Source organism: Suillus subalutaceus, assembly GCF_016647625.1.
Source record: "Suillus subalutaceus strain FC151 chromosome Unknown DFJ58scaffold_11, whole genome shotgun sequence".
Classification (NCBI taxonomy): Eukaryota; Fungi; Basidiomycota; class Agaricomycetes; order Boletales; family Suillaceae; genus Suillus; species Suillus subalutaceus.
Genome location: NW_024540260.1, coordinates 284,660 through 303,473, shown reverse-complemented (window position 1 = coordinate 303,473; position 18,814 = coordinate 284,660). Strand labels below are relative to the sequence as shown.

The 18,814-nt window shown below is 48.7% G+C and overlaps 4 protein-coding genes across 4 annotated transcripts; 3 read left to right on the top strand and 1 right to left on the bottom strand.

The window, feature by feature from the left end:
* Positions 1–504: 504 nt before the first annotated feature.
* Positions 505–2,480, top strand: DFJ58DRAFT_765140 (aryl-alcohol dehydrogenase). The gene is made up of 13 exons (XM_041388734.1): positions 505–541; positions 596–685; positions 739–840; positions 900–966; positions 1,019–1,056; positions 1,112–1,187; positions 1,242–1,256; positions 1,314–1,414; positions 1,466–1,560; positions 1,614–1,664; positions 1,717–1,847; positions 1,897–2,031; positions 2,103–2,480. The coding sequence occupies exons 2-12, from the start codon at positions 596–598 to the stop codon at positions 1,980–1,982; spliced, it is 852 nt and encodes a 283-aa protein (XP_041248794.1). The 5' UTR covers positions 505–541; the 3' UTR covers positions 1,983–2,031; positions 2,103–2,480.
* A 2,398-nt stretch (positions 2,481–4,878) lies between these two features.
* Positions 4,879–6,731, top strand: DFJ58DRAFT_765118 (uncharacterized protein). The gene is made up of 3 exons (XM_041388733.1): positions 4,879–4,998; positions 5,054–6,626; positions 6,699–6,731. Exon 2 carries the CDS (start codon positions 5,327–5,329, stop codon positions 6,275–6,277), a length of 951 nt encoding a protein of 316 aa, XP_041248793.1. The 5' UTR covers positions 4,879–4,998; positions 5,054–5,326; the 3' UTR covers positions 6,278–6,626; positions 6,699–6,731.
* Positions 6,732–8,110: 1,379 nt separating this feature from the next.
* On the top strand, positions 8,111–9,769 carry DFJ58DRAFT_653255 (glycoside hydrolase family 76 protein; the record flags this gene model as incomplete). Its single annotated transcript, XM_041381732.1, has 11 exons — positions 8,111–8,188; positions 8,249–8,398; positions 8,449–8,520; positions 8,567–8,630; positions 8,685–8,803; positions 8,856–8,868; positions 8,922–9,001; positions 9,064–9,084; positions 9,146–9,328; positions 9,385–9,396; positions 9,443–9,769. Coding segments are annotated over 11 exons (1,119 nt in total), but the record flags the coding sequence as incomplete, so codon positions are not given.
* A 137-nt stretch (positions 9,770–9,906) lies between these two features.
* Positions 9,907–18,323, bottom strand: DFJ58DRAFT_653231 (uncharacterized protein; the record flags this gene model as incomplete). Its single annotated transcript, XM_041381729.1, has 17 exons — positions 9,907–10,230; positions 10,280–10,846; positions 10,898–11,240; positions 11,621–11,695; positions 11,738–12,083; positions 12,132–12,247; positions 12,295–12,375; positions 12,428–12,511; positions 12,984–13,654; positions 13,711–13,764; positions 13,916–14,583; positions 15,142–15,368; positions 15,420–15,475; positions 15,528–15,550; positions 15,602–17,169; positions 17,261–17,829; positions 18,207–18,323. 17 exons carry the CDS (start codon positions 18,321–18,323, stop codon positions 9,907–9,909), a joined length of 5,889 nt encoding a protein of 1,962 aa, XP_041248791.1.
* Between the last annotated feature and the right edge of the window lie 491 nt (positions 18,324–18,814).

Here is an 18,814-nt window from a genome sequence, read left to right as displayed (position 1 = left end):
ACAAATAAAAATAAGAAGATATTCCTTGCTCTTCCCGCAAACCGGGCTATCTTGAAGGTCCCGTGAGCGACTTGCCGCTGTTGTGCCGCTGATAATGTTCCGATGGCATTAATTTATAAAGCGGTAGTTCTGAACTCTCAGAATATCGTCTTCGCCCCCAACCCAACCAATAGCGATTATGTCGACTACACAGAAGGGGATGCCTTATGGTATGTTATTGGTTACTCGTTTACCGATTCTACTAATAGACCGCGTACTATGAAGTTCGCCTGGGGAACTCTGGGCTCAAAGTTTCCAAGATCATTCTGGGAACAATGCAGTATGGTGTGTAGAGCGTTTACTCGCGCACATGACCAAAGTCGCCTGATTCTTCAATATAGGTACTAGCGAGTGGCAAGATTGGGTTCTTGGAGAGGAAGAAGCTGTCGTTCACGTCAAAGCTGCGTGAGTGCTGTTGTCACGTAACTTCGATGCCAAAGTGTGTCTTTACCATCGATATCGAAGTTATGACGCGGGCATCAACACCTTTGACACGGCGGACGTAAGATAGAACACCTCTTCACCTTGGGCATGAATTACTTATTGATATGGTCAGATGTACTCCAATGGACTTTCTGAGGTCGTACTCGGAAATGCGATCAAAAAGCTCAACTTACCTCGTGATGAGATCGTAGTCATGACAAAGGTCAGACCTGCAATGTATTGGTCGTTTACAGGTCTTAACAAATAATCCTCTAGGTCTATAATGTTGTTGGCCGCACCCCGGGTGAAAAGGTCTTCAAGTCAGCTACACATCCTGATCAACTAGGCTATGTTAATCAAAGGGGTTTGAGTCGCAAGGTGTGCTGGCTCCTGTGGATTTGTTTAAATTGTTACACTGTCTGATGTTACACAAATAGCACATTTTCGCATCCATCAAGAAGAGTCTAGAGCGTTTGCAACTTGATTATGTTGATGTTCTGCAGTGTTTGTCTTGACCATGTGTTCGGTCAAGGATTCAAGGTTGATTGATTTTCAGGCCATCGCTTTGACACGGAGACGCCGATTGAAGAGACGGTATGTCAGCGCCATGCCTTTTCATTGTCTATTGACCGACCTGCATCATACTTAGATGCAAGCTCTCCATGACGTCGTGCAGGCTGGCTATGTCCGGTACATTGGCATGTCTTCATGCTGGGCTTACCAATGTGCGTCTTGACATCCATTTTGTGCATGTTTCCGGTCTTACAATGCATCTTCAGTCCAAGCAATGCAAAGTGAGATCATGACTTTGGTGTGAGCGAGTCGAAATTTAACAGCATGGATCTGTTTAGATTACGCGATTACAAACCACCTCACACCTTTCATTTCTATGCAGAATCACCACAGTTTGATCTATCGCGAAGAGGAACGAGAAATGTTCCCCACACTCAAGGTCTGTTTTGGTTGTCTTTGTCTCTTCATTGTCCCCTGATTATCATAATAGATGTTTGGCGTTGGATGCATCCCCTGGTCACCACTTGCCCGAGGACTACTCACCCGCCCTCTTGGCCAGCAAACAATTCGTGGAAAGACCGACTTGTTAGTTGTCATCATCCGAATCTATCCACGAATCATTCATAAATAACGTATAGGACCATCAACTCATACGTCCAGCATGAGTCTGACAAAGACATTATGAACCGGTGAGAATAGCGTCAACCCTCGATCTAGCAGATTCTGAAGCGATATGCATAGCCTCGAGGAAATTGCGAAGAAGAAAGGTGCAAGCATGGCGCAAATAGCTCTTGCTTGGTCGATGGCACAAGACGCCGTCACGGCGCCAATCGTTGGGACAACGTCTCTTAAGAACCTGCAGGATCTTCTCGGTATGTGTTGCAATCAAAGAGCAGACATCTTGATATGATTCTTCTTCAGGCGCCATTAATATCACTCTTACCGCAGAAGAACTTAAGTACTTGGAGGAGCCTTATCAAGCAAAGTCTGTCGTTGGTCACAAATAATTTTCTTCCGAGCACGAAGCCGTGACTGGTTCGAAAAGAACATTTTTTGGTTAGTAGATCACGTTTGTAACCAGAACTGTACGAGGCTAATACTGTATGTATATATACAATGTTACGTAGTCGCTTCTGCGTTGATCAAATGACTCGGGATACAACCGCACCGTGACGCAACGCATTCGTGCCCACGAATGAGGGGCGCCGATCAATATTTGCAGGATCGCATGGTATTTCCCGTTCTTAAATTGTCGATGCCTGTTTTTCTTCTCTCCCTACATTGAACCAATCTAGCATCTGACGTGGCTAGAAGACAGCAAACGGCTTGTGCATTCCAAGACTCTGGAACAACTGCATCACTTTAGGCATTAACACAACTATGTCCTTTCTCTCCATATCAAACACTCGGATCCAGCTCTTGGCTGGCATTGGCAATAACTTACCAGCTTGCCCTGCAAAACATGCCTGTTGCTACTTTAGCCGTGTTGAAATACATCAGTTCCAGCCCGTTCTATTTTTTTTATAAAAAAAGGTTACATTATCCTGACATATGCCCTTCATAGAAGCATGAGCAGACATCGTGTCACACTCCACGTGTGCAGAATTGTGGTCGCGGGCGCCATCTACTATTGGATCCATGATGCCCATGGACATGACTTCTATGTGAAAGACTCAAAGTATAATCTGACAGTAACAACTCATCCTTCGCGATCGTGACGCGGACTGGCGATCTAATGTATGAAAATTGACGACATGGCGTAACTTGATGGGGAGTGGGGAGGCCTATCATGATTTATGGCTGTTCCTCGAAGCCAAGTTTACACCGCCAGCTTGCTATCAGGCTGTCAACTTCGTCGCACTATAGCCATCACCGACATCCCAACTACCTAGATTCTGATCCAGTAACTATGTTGGAACGGGATTGCCAAGTCAAATGCATTCTCGAATGACCCTGAATCACTATTTTGTACGACGTTTGTTATAATTTCACCCGTGTTCACTGCTATCTGAGAGGCAGCACACTGAACACTGTTACACTTGCAGCCCCAAGAACTGGAGTACCCTGGTTGCGGCCCGCAACGGTCCTAGGCTACTTCAACTTTTTAATATTGCTCGTTTGTCATTTTTTCCGAGTGTTTCTTCGCACTCGGCTGCCGTTTATCCTCATATTAACCGGTATAACTTGCAGGAATGGACATCAAGTGACTACCAGCTGTGGAATTCGGGAGCCAGGTCCGATAACGACATGGAAATACTGATGTGATAACTGCTGAAATCTCCCCAAACGCAGAATGAATCTTACATACTCCAAGTGCCGCATAGCTAACTACATTTTTCCCCCGTCAAAAATGACGTGAGAAACCTTCACTGGATCTTTGTGACTGATGGCAGCCGGATGATAGGTCTGAGAGACGGTACGACTCTCTAAACGCGCGGGTGAACACTAAATCTCAGAAGTCTCTCGCGGGAGGTATGTCGTCGCAAGTCATATTCAGACAGGGCGAATAGTGAAGAGACGGATGACGAGTAGTTCCTGAAGTACTACCAGTGGGCTATTCTGCTCGAGAGCGAATCGACGTTCTGATGCTGGCAAGCAGTGTCGACCATTAAGGAAGGCTTGCAGTTAGACCTCGTTCGCTCGAAAAGGCAAAAATGAATTTGGCTGCCAAACACCTGACCTGCATTGGTGGGAAACAAAGTCCCAAGTCGCCAGAGTTCATTGGATATACTGCGCCAACAATAAATCTAGTAAATTTTTCTTTGACAGAGCGGAGAATATGATGCGTATGACGTGAAGACTGCCAGTGGTCTAAAGTGGTGCAGCGATGGTAAGGACTATTAATTGATTCCATCGACATAAGGTCCTACATAGATTATCCCGACTCCAGTTGCGTCAAGCCGCATCAACACTCGCCGGTTGATCGGTCGTCTACTGGCAATGGCGAGAATTCGTTCCACGTGGCCAACACCTGACCCCAGATTAGCGCCCAGACGTTAATGCGCTAAGAGAACCGACGTCATCAGACGGACAGAGGGGTACGGCAGCACTAAAAGCACTCAAACTGATCAGTGTTGACTGGATGTAACACTCACTGCCTGAACTTTGCTTGAAAGTGGAAAGAAGCCAAGCTGCGGGTGGCGTGCAGGCAGGGAGGAAACAACGTCCCCTCCGAACTGCCACATCCACGGTTCCACTTGACGTTATGATGCCCCTAGGGAAGCCGCCCATAATAGAATCGCCAAGCACAGGAATCAAACATATGAATCTTGCGAGCTGCGTGTGACATTGTAGGCTCGCGCAAGTCATGTCTAAAAATGAGGGACTCGGGCTGTATACTATTCCGTCCAAGTGATCTTGGCTCTGTAGTGCGGGGGTAATATTTTTAAGTCGGAGAGAAGAAAATACACCTGAAACACGGTCAGAAAAGTTCTATGGACAGATGTGATCCATATCCCGAGACTATGATATTTATGAATGTATTAATTTCGAATATGTCCCCCGATCTGAGCAGCGGACTCTGATTTGTGTCTTGCAGGCGTTGCAAGATACGATGTGATAGGTCATGAGATGCCATTGTCCGATGTTCACGTATTAGAACGGTTCGGATAGGCGTGACAAAGTTGTAGGGAGGCCTCGAGGGATTTGCTGGACTCGTCTACATACCTGGGAGGAAGTTCGTGTACCATTAAGAGGAACAATCTACTCTTGGCAAGTTTGCGAGAGGTGTCATTGCACCCATAACATAGGGTGATTTTGAAATATGACAATTCGAGAAAGTTCTACTTGGGGACAATTATAGTGATGGCGACCCTTGCGCAGCGGAAATGCTTCTGTAATGATTGGGGTAGATGCGGAAGAAAGAGCCGGTTGGTGGAGGATTGGAGACGGGTGCCTTCAGGAGTTTTAACCGGTGCTGGACTAGTACAGGCATGGGAGAAGTGTTCATAGCTCCGATATATGAATCACCGTGGGTCTGTGGAGTAAAGAGAAGGATGCTGTCCACGTTGACACTGGTTGCGACTGAGGTGGCTATACTCTTATCACTAAGATGAATCACTGGAGTACTAGTCCTTACCTTGAACTTCTATACATGCTTTGTACCTTGATGCTTGCAAGATCATAAGATCGAGAAACTGTGCATAGGCGCATGATAGCGGAAGCTAATCATTTTGATCTGGGCAAAGATCATCTGGACAAGATCAGAGTCTACTCGGATCTTAGTAACTACTAGCGGTTATTGTACCCCGGGGACTGAGTCAGTTTCAATTCATTATTTAGCTTTGCGTTCTCCATTTGAACAGAGCTCCCAATTGATCTTGACTTCCTTCCTGCAGCACCATCCAACATTATGGCCGCTGTTTTACGCACACCAGCTACGCAGTCAACTGTCCTCACCGCCCAACACATGCCACCCTCGTCAACCTCGAGAGCAAGTAATTCTTCTTGCTCGCACACGCACAGCGCCACTGGCAGTGTCCCAATGCGTCGCATTAGATTCGCACCCCTGCCTGAGCCCACCGCTCAAGATGACAATTCAAAAAAAAATGACATCATGGACACCCACTCGCGCACACACCCTCCACTGTCCTCCAACACCGTCAACGTCCAACGCAGTGCACCCTCCGATCCAAAACCAAAGCCATCCCTTTCCCGCCAATTCAACTTGTTCAAACGCTCTTCCATTGACCCAACCCCCCATCATCCTCAACCATATGACTTCGGTGCCCCACTCTCCCAATCCGCGTCCATCCCCTCTAATGACAGTCAACCAAGATATCTCTCCACCGCCCCCTCCTCATCTAGCTCCCAAACCCGTTCATCCACTAACTCCCTCGCCTCAGGTGGCGACCACCATGCAATGCCCCAAAACCACTTCCCCAGCACCAGCCCCTCCCACCCCACCTCACCCCCAACGCACCCAAAAGTCCCTACAACTGGTAGGCACATGCTTAACGGACGAGTCTACCGTTCAAAACGCCAACCGCTCACAAACCTCTCTGCCAACGTGCATGATGAACCCGAGTTTGTGGAATGGGGGTACGGCGGCATGGGCAGCGTCAACTGCAGTGGCGATTCAAAGTATTCCGTCCTCGCCAAAGGTACCCCTGCCCTGCTTTCCCACGGTCACGTCCAGAAGGTTGTCGTCGGTGGGGGCCATGATGATGCTGCGAGGCAAAGGAAGGATGGCGTGGGTGCATCTGATCCAGCAGGAGGCGATGGCGATGATTGGAGTGGCATGGCATGGGTTCGCAAGCGGCGACAAGAGAGAGAACGGCTCGCGAGAGGCAATACGTGCTAGCGCAGAGCAGCAAGAGCAAGCATGTGGAGGTGATGCACAATAGGCCCATCACCTCAGAGAATCCACTGGAGTTACTAACCTATATCATGAGATTTATTATTTAAAAGGTCATACTTGGAAAACGGCTCAAAAAGCCTAACTTACCTCAGGATGAGGGTTGTAGTCATAGCAAAGGTCTGACCTGTTATAGTATTTGTTGTTTATGGATCGTAATGAATACGCCTATATGTTATTGGCGGCGGGACCCCGAATGAACACTGTCAGAGTGTACACTCGACTTGAAGACCTGTTCTAACTTCTTAATTGACCGACAGGTCCCCAAATGAAGTGTACACCCTGATCGACTAGGCTACGTCAATCAGATGGTGTGGTGTTAAGTCACAAGGTGTGTTGCATGGACAGGATAGATATCAGAGCGTACATTCCCCGACTTCCACTGGCACGTTCAAGTTACTAGTAGGAAGAGAAATTTTGACTTCAAACGTTAAAGTTTAGGCACTATACGTCGACCGATGTGTGGGAACATTTAGGAAAAACTGTACAGTTGATGAATGCGTGATAGCAACGGATCAATAGTCTAAGGTAGTACATACTTAGCTACATAGTATCATCTCTACAGCGAAAGAACTTGTGTACGTCTCTTGGTGTCCTTATTTGATGGATGAACTTCATATTCAGAATGCCCATGTTTCTCTCAAAACACCCCAGCACGTCTCGTCGGATCCGATGCTACAAATGTCCCAGAGTCTCACAACATCCTACAAACATATTCTTGTGCCAACCGCAATATCATAAATCCGTATATGCAACAGCCAAAAAAAGTTGTTGTCGGTTACAATGATCACCACAGTAACAGCTTGTGTCCTCAGAGATGTGGTCCCGCCGAGTTTGAAAAAAAAATCCCGTTATAGCGTCTTTGAATTTCACATTGACGTGTCGTTCGTGCGGAGAGGAATCAACTTGAATGGATGTGCTACGGGTGTGATTAAGCGGGAGAGTTTTCGGGCGGAGGCGCGCAGCGCCTCCCGGCCTTCCATGGGGCTTTAGCCTAAGAAGAAAAAGGTGAGCTGCGAGGGCGGGTGGGACCGCCTCGCTGTATCTTGGCTATTGAATTTGTCCCAAATTCAGGGCCTAGAAACAAGTTAGGATTACAGGTTTAAGCGTTGGCGAGGCGCTGAATTGTGCCATCGTGCGATGGAAGAGGGAGAGGGTGGAAAAAATGAAACACTATCTCGACGAAGCACGGAACGTTTGAACGATCGTCACAGCAGAGGTGCAACACCAAACTCTATTTCCTCCGCTCGTACTTACCTCACTAGTAACTACGTAATAGAGTGGCAAACTACCACTAAGCGAAGTCGGGCCCTCGACGGTTTCTGTACGAACCTCCGATGAGATTCCAGAGCACTGAGCTTGAACCTGCCCAAAGGTCCGGATTTTCGAGATCAAATTTACCACCAGTTGCGCTGGCACACTCAGGGGCTTCGAGTCGATGAGGGCGAAGAAGATGACACGTATATAACTGCGACCGGTCACATCGTTGGATCCAACCGACTTACGATATGAATAAATGGCTAGTTAAACTTGTACGTACGCACAATGCGAATATAAAATGCTCTAAATGCTCTGACACTGAGCATTGTTGCATTTCCCCATGGCTCTGGTGTTGTTCAGCTTCCTCGCTGCGATCACTACCTTGCTGGAGACTGGAGTAGCTTCGGACTCCAAGTGGCAGTGTACTACGGCCTTGAGCGACGCGAAAGCACGTTTTTCTGCTGACCATGCCGTCGAACATGGTGTTGAAAGCGCCATATCCATCATTCTGTCTAGCTTGTCGCAGACCAGCTGCAGCTGCATTACTACAATGCTTCCATAGGCCAGTACAACCACGGCGAATTGTGGACTAATGCGGTACGGTGTCAGCTACATACAACATCTTGACCTCGCACAAACATTCGATTTACCTTTAAGAATACATTGGAGGACCTGCACAACCTGATGTTGGCAACTGGCAGTGACGACTATGAAAACATCGCAGATACCTCGTACATAGGAAAGGCAGCCTTAGAGCCTAACACAAACTGGACGAATTTCCTTGGTGGTAGCAATGATGATGCCCAGGTGGGAGGTTTGTCTGCCGCGTAAGGAGCGCCAGCTGATCATTCTCAAAGTGGATCATTTTAGCGCTGTGGAAAATTGCTGACTACAAGTCTGCGAGAGGTCAAGATAGCAGTGCATATATGGTAGGTTTCTCCCTATTTTTAAAGCCTTCCTGATGTTGGATCACAGTCTAGTGCGGCCAAAATCTATGACATGATTGCAAGGGAATGGGATGACACCTGCGGAGGTGGAGGTAATGCTGATCACGCTCTTTCCCACCTGTAACTGATTTTGTTGGATTGTTTAGTGTGGTGGTCTACTGATCACACGTATAAAAATGCCATCACCAATGAACTGTTTTTGCTGACTTCGGCTGCTGGGTACCTGCGGACGAAGAACGAAACGTACCTTGAAAATGCGAACCAGGTGATTATTACATGGTCGTTCTCAACAACAAACGCTGATACGAAAATTACAGGAATGGTCTTGGTGTTTGTATTTCATATTTACTCCTCGATGTGACGTTATGAGCCTGTATTTACAGTATTCGCTTCCGGAATGCGTGGCCCCAGTGGGCTGTTCAATGATGGCCTTGATTTGAAGACATGTCAAAATAATGGGCAAGTTAGTGCATCTCATTACCACTGCAGTATCCATGCATGATTGCTAATCACAGAACGAGCTAGACCACCTGGACCTATAATCAAGTATGTCAAACATTTGATCGCCGTCTTGACAAGCAACTAATGCAAACCGCCTGCACGGAAGGCTGTTGTCGCTTCAGGTCTTGCAGCTCTTTATGCTGCAACGGGCAACACAAGTTTGTTAGATCAGGCTGAAGTCAGCTTGGACGCAACTATAAAATTCCACGGCTCACTCACTGGCAATGGCATACTGAAAGAGTCTTGTGACTTGGCGGTTTCTAATGATACAACATGCGACCACGATCAGGTACTGCTTTTCCGCAAAGTATTTATACACGCGCCTGATAATTTCCCTACCAATAGCAAATTTTCAAGGTGGGATCCTCCGAGTGAGACATTTCTTGGCTAACAGGTTCCATAGGGTATCTGGACTAAACACGTCCAGTATTACTTGGACAACGCCGATGACATTTCTCGCATCGCCAAATACAGCCATTTCCTTGACTTTCAGCATTTGGGTATTGTACGCCACGCGATCAATTCTGCGTACGATGTCGGATCGGTGTGGTATACCGCAGATCAAGGTCAATCACAGTGGAGTCCAGAGGCCTCAGCTAGTGGCCTTCAGGCCCTCATATCTGCTGCAAAGGTACGGCAATCTATTTACCTGTCGAGTACTGAAATTTATGGGAACGCCAGTACGGTCCATGCTGGTTGGCATGATTTTATTTCATTTGGGTCCGTTTGAGAAATACTAATATTCAAATCATCCTAGAGTAAGACATCAGTATCATAAGGAAAATAATACCATACATAAATATTCCTAGAAGCACGTCTACATCAAAACAAGGTTCGATCGCATATTAGCAGGAATTAATATATTTACTACCCTTCCTCCGCCGTCTCCCTGCGATGAAATGGGGAAATTCTGGGTATTCCATTCGCCGGTGGCTCATCGTCCTCGGGGATCGTCTCCTCTGAGTAACCTCTCCAGTTACCAGATGCTGTCGCGGGGTCATTGTCATCAGGTACCGCAACAACCAGAGCGCGTTCTAGCGCCTTTTCGCCTCTCTTCTTCAGACGCAGATTCATGGCGAATTGTAGTGAGTCGACGTAGGAATCGTACTTCACAATTTCAGTGAGCAGGAATTGCGACTTCTTTTCCCAATTACTCTGGGCTTTCGTTCCGTTCGTTGAACGCGGTGTGTACTAAAACATAAATCAGCTGGGTGCGAGTGGGGAGATTAAAATGACAAACCAGAGCGTTCATTGGTTCCCTCAGTTCATTATGATACTTTAGATCCTTCTTCAACATGTACACATATTTCTGAAGTGCTTCAAGCTGGGTTTCCTCGTCATGAATGCTAGATATCGAGGGTGGAATAGGAGGCTTCCAATCATTGATGAACAATCTCTCCGACCACGGCGAATGAGCGCGGACGGTAGCGGCACTCTCTTTCCACCCGAGTTTGCTTCGGGTACTCCGCCCGCTGCGTACGCTCATCGAATCGGTGCGATCGTGTTCGAGTTTCTGGTCGTCTGATGCAGAGCGTCCATTCAAAGCATCGGCAACACGATTCCAGCCATACTCCATGTTGGAGACGCCACCTGCTAATGGCTCTTTGCTGGTACGTGCCGCCCAGTAGTTGCACGTCGAGACCCACTCGTTGACGAGCTCCTCTGTACCAGCTTGGAAAAAGAATACGCCGCCGTTGGACAAGGTTAGCACCATGCAGTGGGGACGTTGTTTGTTGTAGCCTGGTGGAGGCAAGGAGTGGGCTAGCGAATGAGACAGCTGCACTGTGCCAACGGAATGGGCGTTTTCCTATGAGAGGGTATCAACTAACAATCGGAAAACGAAAAAAAAAATACACACCAGCCAATTACCACCACCAACTACGGCAGAGAACCCTCCACCATGGTCTCCAAACGTGAACATATTCAGCTCCCCTCTTTGAATGACCACGAAAACGTCCATCCAGTTCTTAGACTTTGCTCTCTTGCCCGCGGACTCCCAGTACTGCTTACGACAAAGCATCCCCTCCTTTGCCCATGGCGCCCCGAGAAGCGCAAGTTCTTCATCTGTGATACTAATAGTCGTCGAGCTAGATTCATGACTGCGGTAGCTGCGGTCTTCGTCCTCCTGCGCTTCCTTGATGATCGTATGCGACAAATTGGACGCGAAACCAAGAGAAGGGGTGAGGAAATTACCCATAGAACTTTGCATGCCCTACGCCAGTCTGTCAGTACTCCATGTAGTCAAATATCTCGTAAGCCTACCTCACGAGCCGAGGTCGCATAACTCGGTGACGGGCTGACACGCCCATCAATACTGCTGTTGCTGCTGTAAGGACTGTAGCTCGGCGTGAGAATCGACTGAATACCCCGGATACTACCCCGCTTGAGTGTGGTGAGCCGGTCCGATGGTCCGCGGTAGCTGCGATTGCGACTGATGAGATGCGGTGCCCCTGGAGCGAGAGATGACGTTGAAACACGAGCGATGAACGTGGTTCCTAGGGGTTGCAAGATCTGCTGGCTCTTGACTGCAGCATACATTTCCTAAGAGAATCCGTGAGCCAGAAGGTTTGTCCAAAATCACGGTGTAGCTACCTTGAGCAGGTTTTCCATGTCTATCTCCCAGCTCCTGTCAAACGTGGCAGTCGAGGGAGCAGTACTCGGAGGTTTCGATTCTGGACCAGAGGAATGGTGGAAAGACGTGGTACTGCTATTAAGCGAGGGCTGCGTTGTCGAAACGGCAGAAGAAGGCGGAGCTGAAGCGAAGAATGTATCTTTGGAGATACTGTTCCAGCTTGCAATACTACCACTTCTCTTTGACCGAGCGAGGGACTGCGTCTCGGTGCCGTCAGATGCCGTCAGCGGCCCGCTGCTATTGTCATCGTTCAGATCTGGACTGGAACCATATTGACTCGGGTGACTCTGCGACTGAATGGCCATCATCGTGTTGCGGACGAATTGACTCCTCGACATCCTGTTTGCAATATCTGCGATGTGGAGGTCGGTGTTTAATAGGAGAATAGAGTAGACGACCGCATGGATGACGCCTGAAGAGTATGTTAACGCAAGTAATGAGTATATGGCTATTGACGCACTAGCACTCCCATATAGACGCGTAGGATTGCAATCCCAGAATCGTCGACTGAGCTCTTCAAGAATTCGATCCACTTGTTGGGTCTCAGCCTTGAGATACAACTTTGCACAAAGACGTCTAAAGGGAGATTAATGCGTTACACCAGTATTTCAATTATCACCCACCTAAACGCGATATCAAGCCTTAGCCCCGTAAAGTCAAAGTAGTTCATGTAGTGATGCAGTGCTGTCTTGTTGACTTGTCCACTGTTGTAGCATGTTCTCAGTAGAGTTATGAAACGAGAAACGAAATACTCACTGTCCGCCTAACCACTCCGCAATCTTCTCCTTCGCCAAGAAATCCTCATCCTCGGTATAACACTTCGCAGCCAAATCCTTCCCCCTCTCTTCATCCGAATCTTCCGTCCGTACAAACGACGGATTAGATGCATATCGGTTAAGAACGAGATCATTGGTCGTTAGCTCCTGATGAGCATGAGAAGAAGCTAAAAGGACGTCATTAGCATTACCCACGCACAAAAATAACCAAAACTCAACGTGGCCGAACATCATCAACCACAGGGACCAAAGACGGCTCAGAGCTCGAAGCTACAGAGTGATGTTGGACGCGAAGACGAGACATGTCGCGGTACGAAGACTGCATCTGGTTGCCGTATCCTTTGCTCCTTAAAGGACCCGACAAAGGGCTCGACCCGTGCCGAAGCGCGGTTACTCTCGGCGAACCAAGTGCTCCAGATCCGGAACGAGACCGTGAAGGCGTTTGAAGGGAAGACGAACGTGGCGGGACGATAGGTTCCACTGAAAGCCCGCCTCTTGAAGGGGGTCTTATATCCGTATTAAAATCCAGCGATGACTGAGTGGGCAACGTCACAATCGGAGTAGACGGCGGAACGGGAGGCATTACCGGAGATTTTTGAGAATCCCCTTGATACCTAAATTCAGGGGTCTGTATCTTTGACCGCATATAAGCAGCACGTCTCGCAGGCGTAGAAGGGTCTCGCAAGTCAAGCGATGAACCAGAGTCCGGATCCAGTTGAGACAAAACACCTTTCAAATCACTAAGAATCCCGTGAAGCGAGGAAGAAGACTCCCAAGCCTGAAGCTCGGTAGGGGCAGAGTCCTTGGGAGGAAGCGTGGGCGCAGGAGAGGAAGGAGCATTTAGATTTTGTAAATTGATGTCGTTCACGCTCATGCTTCGTCGCTTGTTATGACAAATAAGCCTGCCCTCTGGCTTTGGTTTGTCGTTAAGACGCGTGCCAGGAGACGGCCCGCGGTCTCGTGTTCGTGACACGGCACCAATTACAACAAGAGACCGATCGTCTGAATTATCAGTGGCTGGACCAAGACGGATGGGAGGTAGGGGTTTGTGATCTGTAGAACTCGAACAGGAGCTTGCAAAAGTATCACAGGTGGGGGATACGGCAGAGCGAGAGGCGTCGTCTGGCAGCGGGGGAACAGGGGGTGCAAAACTGTCTACGAAAGACGGTCTTGAGCGCGGAGACCCAGTGACAGAAGCATCCGTCCGCTAAACAAATCATCTTATGAGCTTATATTGATCCCAAAGAAAGTAACCACACTCACCGACCGGTCCCGCGTCGTGGACTGACCCAGCATCTTACCCAGAAACGCACTTGTCTTGGCTCTTACAGATCTAACCGGTGCCTAACCACCACATTCAATTCCCAGTCGCAACACAAAAGAAAGAAAGAAAGAAACGCACCTTATCTTTATCACCATTATCCCTATCCTTCATACTCCCACTCCTCGTCCTCGGGCTAGCCATAACCCAATCCGAACTTGGACTCGACAACTCCCTCTGACCAAGCTTCGACGGCCTCACTACCGCAGGCGACACATTCACCACCGGATTCCCAGGCGAAGAAGACGAAGAAGCAGAAGGAGGGGATCCCGCAGAAGTTGACGATCTCGGACGCGAAGGCCCAACTCCAAGTCTCGACGCCCCCCCTCCATGTACCGGCAACGGCGGCTCCGCGCGTTTCTCAACCTGCGGAACCACCCCTCCCCTCTCTTTTGCTTTCCGCACGAGCGTGGCGAGGTCGGGGCTGCTGCTCGTACCAGGCGCACGGTACAAGCTCCGTCTTCTAGTCTGCATATCAGGGTCTTCGGCATCGAAGAAAACCTCGTTGGAGCTGGTCGTAGAGGGACATCTTGCGGAGGAGGGGCCGGGACAAGGGCCTGGGGATGGTGTGGGTGGGACGATGACAGGTGTAGGCGGTGCGTGAGCGCGTGTCAACAGCGTCCGCGATTCCCTTGATGGGGGTCGAGCTGAAGCCGAAGTGAATTCATGCGCAGGGGGAGCAGGGCTGTTAGATACGCCCAGTGTATTGATATCAAGGCTCTCTCTAAGCTTCACTGTGCCCCCATGCTTCAATGCCTGTTCGAAATTGAGGTCGGTGCGAGAGATACGGCGGGATTCTTTAAAGTCTTTTGAAGCTACAGGCTGGAGCTGGCCATTGGAGAAGGAGGATGTCGGCATCGGAGTCAGGGAGCGTTGATGGGGAGGAGGAGGCGCATATTTGAAGAATGAAGCCAGGTTGAATGAAATTTAATGGGACTCGTGATAGCGTTCGGAATCAAAACGAAAGTTTTCAAAAAAAAAAACAAAGAGTCAAAACAGTTTGGAACTAGAACTTTGCACTTTGCCAAGCGGAATGGAAGCGCTTTGCAATTTTCTGATACAATTTCGCGTGTCCAACCTAGGGAAGCTGCTAGGGTCGTCGTATTCTACACCTCTTTGGGAATAAACCATCGTACTGGAAGACATAATCATGCAAGACAGAACATGATGTACACGTATGCAGGCAAGCAAAGAGATGAAGCGGATGGAATGGAAAATAATCTATAGTCAAATGGAATATCTACGTACCATCCTGCGATCCGCGCAAGAACAAAAAAAATATAATTCGGACCACATAACAGGGAAAATCATACATCGGGCAATCATCAAATCAAGTCTCATAAACCAGCCACGTCACCCAGATGTCGTTGCACTAGGCATGTGCCCACTCGTTGACGTCCGCCGTTGTCTCTTCATCGCGACGGGGGGAGACGGGCCCAGCCCCACTCTATTCGCATTCGTCGCCCCGCGGCCATTTGCAAATCCAGTCGGCACCGTGCTAGTCGTCGACGCACGGGGCCGAGTATTCGACGATGCAAGTTTGGGCAATCCAGCGCCCCCTTTGCGTGCGTTTCCGTTGGGCGCACCAGAAGCTCGGTTCCTACCATGACGACATCAGACATCACCCAAATAATAATAATTAATTACGAACCGTTTCTTGATCACGTCCGTCTTCAACGACAACGGACGAACGACACCATGCAGTTTCTTTTCTCGGAATCAGCATCAAAACGAAGCATCAAGTACGTCAAAAACTCACAAAAAACAACCCGCATGCGTTGCCTGTGCGTAAAGTGAGTCAATACCCCAAAATTACCGGCGGAAATCACGCACACAAAGGCTGCCCTTCGGGATCACGTCTCCAAAGCGGCGTATTCGTAGTCTGGCAGTTCGTACATGATGTGGGCGGCTGGTCACCATCATCACTACTACCTTTCAGATTCCCACCGCTCCCGTCTCTTGTACTCAGATCAGGGGTACTCGTCGCTGATCGTGATACAGTCCCGAGTGTGGGGCTCAGCGCAGAAACTGATTTCTTGCGCCTGATTTCCTGGGCGATACGTTTCGTAGACGCAATTTTCCGCATCTGATTCCGTGAGTTGGGGCCCGTAGTGGTACCTTCGACAGATGGAGGTGAGGAAGCGCTAGAGGTTAAATATGGTTCAGGGGATGCGGTCGAACTGGACGTAATGCCATTGCCCCATCCGTCGCTTGATGGACTAGGATGGTAGCTCTGTAAGACCCCGTCGCCATGCTCCACTGGAAGAATCTGTGTGGGATCAACCGTATATGGGCCTTGTGCGAGATTGACGCTTGTGTCGATGTTTCCAAACGGAAGTCCAAGGAGATGGCTGTAGTCGTCTGACGGAAAATTGGCAGCGGCGCTGAGATTCCGATAACCTTCGGCCATTGCTACACTTGCGGCCGCAGCGGCAGCCGAGAGACCCCCATTAACGCCCGAAGAAGACCCATATGTAGAACCGTTGAGAGGATGTGAAACAGAATCATGGAACGACGAATGAGAATCGTCTGTGGCGTGGAGCATATGCGAGAATTCGTTGTGTGAGCCACCGTGCATATCAAACATCCCATAGTCCCGCGGGAAGCAGAAATTGAAAGGGGTGGAAGGGAAGGGACTGGTGCTCACGTACTGATCTGGCTCCTGAGTGGTGCGGGGATTGCCGTCTACATTGGAGGGGTCTGCGCGCAGCATGCTCTCTGCATGAGGTGCTTCTGCTCTCCGTTTCTGCCCAATTAGACTATCGGGCGACAAGGGCTTGCCATTGACCTGATGTCTGCCGCTGACACCGGTAAATAGACCCTCCCGCTTAACAGTATGATCGAAGCTCGTTTTTCGCACGTGCCTGGGGAAGGCACGTGCTTTGGGTGACTGATCTGGTAGCAGTTTCGAACCTCCGTGGAAACCGAAAGAGGGGAGCGAAGACGGGTGGAAAGCGGGGGTATTGAGGGTAGAGAGGGAGTTGTTGAGTTGACCGAGTTGTTGGTCGTGATGGAGCCCGTTGGTGAAAGAGACTGAATCGTGGTCGACTTGACCTTCATAAACGGCTGGAAGGGTACCAGAAAGTCCAGAGCGGGGTGCCGAAGAGGACCCCGGATAAGAGCGATGAGCAGACGTCCCAGGTATTGGAATACTAGGCGAGGAAGCGAGGCCTTCGAGATGTGATTCCCTACTTGAATAGCTATTCCGTCTGTCCCTATCACCGTTGGTTGTTGGGTGGCTCACGGAGGGGAAATGATATCGAGAATCAGTGACCACACCATGATGATCAAAGACTGCTGCGGACTGCGGTGGCCTTGAACGGGAACGAGATTGAGGTCTCCAGTCCATTGATATGCGAGAGCGAGATCTGCTCATGGCACGCCAGTCCATAGCTACGACACTAGATGAGCGTTAAAAGGATGTCAGACATCACGTAATAATTTAGAACTCACTCGTCATCTTCTACGCCATCTTGATTTGTACCGTCAAACCCGATGACTTGGACCTTTGCCTTGCCCTTGTCGATTCTACGACCTCTTTCCTCGTCAGGGTCAGGGATGGGAGTCGTAACAGCTTCTGATTTAATATCTGAGTTGGCGTTTGCTGCTTCCTCTTCTTCTTTCTTCTTCTTTAAAGCGAGAGCCATCATCCTCCAGGTGATATTTTCCATTCTCTGAGCGTGAGGTAAATTCGCCTTTTGCCGTGCGTACATCTTCCAGACTTGAGTTGCAAGAGGATCTTGTTTGGCAAGTTTTTCTGGGTCACTTTCGTCAAAAGGAGATTCTAGGTCGGGTGAACCGGAAAGTCTAGGAGAGGTAAAGGTGCTCGGAGGATGATCTGGATGTGGGGAACCAAAGAGATCATCTGAAAAAATGTCGCTGAATATTGCGGATTTTGACTCGATTGTCTCTGTGGGAGAAGAAAGTTTGTTTGACGAGAGGGGGGAAGGCTCCGGATACGGAGGTATTGTGAGCTGAGTGAGGGGGGAATACAACGGAGTTGAAGGAGTTGTAGAAGCGGGGGACATCCATAGGGATGGCGGTAGACCAGAGTTAGAGCGCTCAGCGGGATGATCGAAATTTGAAAAATCAGTCGCTGAGGGGGATAGGAGAGGAAATGAGTTCGTGCTTGCATCTGGGCGTGAGTTTGTGCCTCTAGATAAATTGAGGCTCAAAGTATCGTTGTTCTATTAAAAATGTTTGAAATATTATACTGCGGATGATTGTTTATGAATGAATTACTTACGATTGTACGACGAGGACGAGAGTCATGGGGTGGACGAGCAGACATTGGTTGTTCGGAGGGTTGAGTGGAGGAGTGAACCCTAGTTAAGGACGGTCTGAGAGGGTAATGACCGGAGATGGAAGTTGGGGCATGTGACCAAGATGATGAAGGATGTTCTGTGTAATGCCTTGAATGATGATCTGGACGTGGTACTGGAAATACGCCATTAGCAGCCAATGTTGCAAAGACTGAAGGATTTAAAGGTGCAGAGAATAAAGAATTCCACTCGTTTGTTGAGATGTGGCGAGAATCATCTGAATGATGGAGCATGGATGGATAGTAGCTAGAGCTAGGGTCAGATGAGAATGAAGAAGTAGTAGTAGTAGTAGTAGTATGGTGGGTCGGAGGTTCGGATACCGGCCATGAAGTAACGATATTTTTATTATCGTCAGATGAATTTGTTGATGGGGACATCCGTGATCAAAGTACTAGAACATAAAAAATTGGGATGGAAAGGAGGAGAGAAGGTACACCCAACTTAGCCATGACCCCAGAAACAAGTTAAATTAAACATATAGTATCCCCTCTGCCCTTATAAAATTCACATGTTCATCAAGTGTTCGGGGTCACTGTGGCGTATGCTCAAAGGACGATCTTACATCAAATATAATTTTCATCTGTTAGCTTATTTTAGTCTACAAGCCGTCACCCACTTTCTTCTCCTGCTCAACTTTTTCTCACACTTTGGGTAGTGCCAAGCCGGTCGGATCTCCCATTGCCTAATTTTAACCATCAACTACCGTATAATCCCCACAGGCAAA